Here is a 5484-nt window from a genome sequence, read left to right as displayed (position 1 = left end):
GAGAGAGAGAGAGAGAGAGAGAGAGAAAGTGAGTGAGTGAGTGAATGAGTGAGTGAGTGAGTGAGTGAGTAAGTGAGTGAGTGAGTGAGTGTTTGTACTGTAATTATTATAATGTATTATTATTCTCAAAAGTATTTCATATTATTATATTTTCATTAGTTATTTCAATTAGTAATTAATTAAATTTATACATTTAATATTATTTATCCAGAAAAAATATAATGATAAATAAATTTGAAGAAGTCTGATTATTTTCAGAACTTCATTTTTAAGAAATATAGAGATATAAAAAATTATTGAAAGATACAAAAAATACAAAAATTTAATTTATTCCTTATTTTAAGTAGCAATATACATTAGCAGTTATATATGAAATTGTGCATAAAAGGAAGTATTAAAACATTGATAGTATGAAGCATAAAATAAACTATGTTTACATACAAAAAATTGAAAATCATTTTCCTGTATTATTTATTGAAAAATAATATATATATTTGATTAATTTATATACATATACATTTATTATTATATTAACTGTAATTATCAAATTCAGATCATTTTCTATTATTTTAATATTATATATATTAGTATATTTTGATTTTTTAATAATTTTTTTTTTTTTTTTTTTTGCTTTACATTCGACTTATATTTTATATATTTTACGAAATTCGCAAGACTGAAGTATTATATATATTATTCATGTAAAGAAAATTAACTATTTTATTGAACATTACAAAAGTTTGTTAATAATTTATAAAAAAATTATCGCCTATATCAACACGATATGATGTTACGTCATAAATTAATTGTTCTTTGACGCACAATAAAAATATATGTAATACAATAATTTGGATATGCATTATGAATTTGTATATTGCTACTTAAGAGCTGTCCATAAAATGCAACATTTAAAATGATAATATTTTTGCACTTATTTTATAGTAGTTTCATAAATAGTATAATCTTGAGTCTTATTTTTTCGACTTTTGTACCTTAAAAAAGGTCATACAACATAATCAAAACAAAAATGCTTATAAAAAAGTCTCTGCTCATTCGATTCTTAGAATTCTATTACACAGTCGCAAGTCTTATAAATTCTATACTTCTGCGCAGTAGTACGAAATTCTACTCTTTTTTAGAGCAAAAAATAGAAATCTTGCGAATTCTGATCCGCAAAGAATCATTTCAGCGGAAAAAATTCAAATTCTGGTTGAGAATCGTATATGTACAAGCGAAGAGGTATTTCGTCAATTTATATCCACATTTCTACTAATAATCTGCTTGCATAGATAATCGTTGATTGTTACTTGGTTTTAATGGTATTGTACAACGACGCGCATCTGGAAATCTCTCATAATATCTCTCTAGTCTCAGGTACTTTACAGTTACTAAATGACCTGGAAAAATATAAAATTATACATATATACATATACACGCATGCATGCACACATACAGATAGAGTACAGAATACTTCAAAAATATTGATACATTTATAAATTAGAAATTCCTGAGATAATTTCAAGCAACATTTTTTTTTTGCAAAAACTTTCATTATGGCTTTATTATTAACAAAAAAACTAGACAATCACGAAACGCATAGCCTAGTCGTGTCATAATAGTAATATTAGCTATGTCGCCAATCGAATACGAATAAATCCAAGCAACATATCTCGTAGAAAGTGTGTTAATATTATATTTATTTATTTATTCATTATTTGTGATATAATTTGATATAATTTTTTATTGATAAAAAAAATATTTATTATATTCAACACATTTTTTTCGAGATATATTGAACTTGTTCATGATCAGCAGCATATAACTAATTAAAAATAGCTAATTAATAAACTATTATGGCATAACTAGGCTACGCGCTTCGTGTTTGGATAATGTTTTTTATTAATAACTTGTTAATAAAATTGTAATGAAAGTTTTTGCAAAAAAAAATATTGCTTAAAATTATTTGAAAAATCTCCAGTTTATGGATGTTCAAATATTTTTGAAGTACTCTACAAATATTATGAGATGTTTGTCGATTCTAAAAATCAAAATAAAATTCAAAATTGATATACAAAAATATCAATTAAGATTTAGTAATTGATAAGAAGAAATGAAATAAAAAAAAAATAAGATCAGTATTTATATATTATTGTATTTTGCTTTCTCATGTAATAAAAATTTGATCCTCCAAGTGTATTTTTTACACCACCGATAGCAATTTTATTTCAAACATTTTTGATTTCAAGCATACTTATTTCATTAAATATTGCTTTCAAACATTCTTGAAGTCATAAAATAAGATTGCAATTATTTACATTAAAAAAAAAAAGATAAACTTCATTATATTTGATAAGTCAAGTTATATTCGAATACTAAAAATAAACAATAATTTCGCACTAAACAGGAATGATAAGAATTAAATTAATAAATAAATTTAATTAAATAAATAAATTTTAGGAACAAAAATCGACATTTTTTTCATTCCAACTTTTGTGTTTGTTTTGACTTTTAGAATCGACTTTCTTAAAATATTTTAAAAAAATATTAACATACTGTATATATTAGAAAAATTATAGTAAAAAGTTTTATAAATACTTACCATCAAACCAACATCCATGTAAAGCCCTATAAGCTTTTCCTGCATCTTCTTGTGACATACATTTCATGTAAACACAACCTTCTCGACTACCGCGATCTACACGAATGTGAAGAATTTTAACACCTTCTCCACATTTCTCTAGAATAGCATCTTGAACTTTTGTTTCCCAATCATCTTCAAATTCTCTAGAAATATTTATTCATACATATATATATAAATACATAAATTTATATTAAAATTAAAAAAAAATATTATAAATTAAATACTTACACATCTGCATCAAACATATGCCTTATTTTTAAACAGGGTGTTGGTGAACAAGTCAAACTATTAACAGAACCTTCCATTGTTTCAAAAGCTTGACCTTGCCACACTTTAGATTTTTTATTTAAAACAAAATTTTGACTGTTAGATTTATTAAGACTATTATTAGGCAACCAGCGCCATACGTGAAATTCTTCCCCTGAAACTTGTTGTACTTCTCTTCGAATTCTATAATTAAATATTTTTATTTATATCAATAAGTATTATAGAATTTACAATAATTTGCTAAATTTTTTACCTAGATTCATTTTCATCCAAAAATTTCACTGCTTTTTCCCAAAGTCCAGCCATTTTTTTTCGATCTTTTGGAGGTATAAGATTATCACGTATATGATTTATAGCAAGAAAGCTTTCTTGTGTATTGCCCGGAGAATTAATTGCCGCATTTTGATGGTGCATCTCAACCATATTAATAATATCACTAACAAGTTTAAAAACTTCTCTCTCGGTACTTTTCTTGTATCTTATATACCAAACAAATAATTTCTGCATTCCTATAGCTGCTAAGAGACCTAAGAATATTATATTGCAATATTATTTATTTAATCTTACATAAAATTAAAATAGTGCAATATAATACAATATAAAAATTTATCTAACTATATATATATATATAATTATATATATATTTTATTTAATTAATGTAATATCTTTTAAACAATAAATATTATATATATAATATTTTTTATAGATAGACATATACAAGTTTTTTAAAAGTCAACTTTAATTTTTTAAATGGAATATAATTTTTATTTATATATTAATTCATGCAATACGTTATTTTTTACAAAAAAATTTATATTTATATTAAAAAATTTTATTAATTTTAAAGACTATAAAGATTATAACTTGAAGTTTGTATTAAAGACAAAAAAGACATGAACAATAGAATATCGCTTCGTATGTTCTTTTATAATAACTTTTACAAACTTCAAGTTCTTCTAAATGATTTCTACAAATTCCATGATTTTTTGACATTTTTGACAAGTTTATTTTTCTGACAATTTAAAACTTTTTTATAGAAAGTAATAATCGATAGTGTGAAAATTACATGATTCTATATGATTCTTTAAAAATTAAAAGTTGACCTTGATACGATCTCTATGTCTCTATCTACTATAAAATTAATGTTTAAAACATTATTATATAATGTTTTTCTTTATACTAAATTTTATACTAAATTTTTTTATAGCATTATATCTTTAAAAGATATTCCACTGTATTTAAATAAAACAAAAATTTATATATATATAGTGTTATTATATTTGCTATCTTTAGAGGTCAAACACAAAAGTTGGTATATAAAAATTTCAGTTAAAAAAAAAATTTATTTATTAAGTTTATGATAGATGAAGCAAGTAGAAATATAGTGCGACGACGGAAACATTATTCCATTTTTTTTTCATTTCGTCTAACCTAAACTTCAATTGTTTATAATTTAATAAATAAACCTTAATTATATAAAATCGATATTTTTATATATTAACTTTTGTTTTGATATTTTAGAATTAACCTTCTAAAGCTATTTCACGAATATATTAACACTTTGTGTATGCGCGCGTGCACAAACACATATATACAAAATTTGAAAATATATAGAGTATTTTTAATCTATTGTTATCACAAAATGCATATCAAGCTTTGCAATATGATATGCACAAGAGAATTGCAGGACAAAAATTATTGTAACAACAAAAGCAAAATTTACTAATGCGACGTAATTACAGTATTAAGATACTAAAATTATATGTATAACAAAATGTAATACTTTAAAATATAACATTATCATGTTATTATAGAACCTTATAGAGTTATAGTTTCAACAAGTTTCTTCCCATAATAAGTCGGTCAAAAATTTACCAAGTGACACAATTAGAAGAGAAGAGAATATGGTGAAAAGTTTGTTCTTAACAAGACATTGCATTGGCAACTCTGGATTCATTATCACCATTCCAACTTTCCCATTTAGACGAGTAGAAAATAATTCTTCCTATAACAAAAGAGTATCTTTTTCTTTAATTTATATACATTAGAAAAAATAAAAAAAATAAAAAATAAAGAAACTTTTTTACAATACCAAGGAATCCAAAATATTGCCGGAGTTTCCATTATCATCACTTATGTCTATAAGAGAAATTCCCCATTTCGGATTTTTTATGACAAGTAATTGTGCGTTTTGTAAATCTTCTTTTACTTCCAAACTTGTCTATAACATTATTTTGGGTAAATATAACACAATGTGTAATAATTGGTATTTCATATAATTAAATATAATTTAATAATTAATATTTTATTTAATTCAACATACCACTTTATTACTTGTAAACATTTGCATAATCTCAGAATCAGTCAAATAAGGAGTTTCACTGGAATTATCACATATCATGGATACAGCCTTTTTCGTTAAAATAGGTTGAAGTTTCTTCAACAATTGTAATACAGAATCTACATTTTCTTTCATTACACAATTAACTCCAGGTAATTCATAGTCATCTCCAACAAAACATAATGGTATGTTGCTATCTACAAATTGAAATATAAGACTAAAAACAATTATTTAA

At 23.4% G+C, this 5484-nt stretch overlaps 1 protein-coding gene across 1 annotated transcript in view; it reads right to left on the bottom strand.

Annotated features, from left to right (window-relative positions):
• Positions 1–949: 949 nt before the first annotated feature.
• Positions 950–5484, bottom strand: part of LOC102677454 (inner nuclear membrane protein Man1) — an 8169-nt gene continuing 3634 nt past the window's right edge. The window contains exons 5-11 of the mRNA XM_006624544.2: positions 5232–5446; positions 5001–5129; positions 4784–4913; positions 3162–3435; positions 2870–3091; positions 2600–2784; positions 950–1397 (exon numbers count right to left, since the gene is read on the bottom strand). Of these exons, the coding sequence (XP_006624607.1) occupies positions 1270–1397; positions 2600–2784; positions 2870–3091; positions 3162–3435; positions 4784–4913; positions 5001–5129; positions 5232–5446 (1283 nt within the window). The 3' untranslated portion in view covers positions 950–1269. The remainder of the gene's footprint in view (positions 1398–2599; positions 2785–2869; positions 3092–3161; positions 3436–4783; positions 4914–5000; positions 5130–5231; positions 5447–5484) is intronic.

Source organism: Apis dorsata, unplaced genomic scaffold (genome assembly GCF_000469605.1).
Source record: "Apis dorsata unplaced genomic scaffold, Apis dorsata 1.3 scaffold_1085, whole genome shotgun sequence".
NCBI lineage: Eukaryota > Metazoa > Arthropoda > Insecta > Hymenoptera > Apidae > Apis > Apis dorsata.
This window is presented reverse-complemented; position numbering and strand designations above follow the sequence as displayed.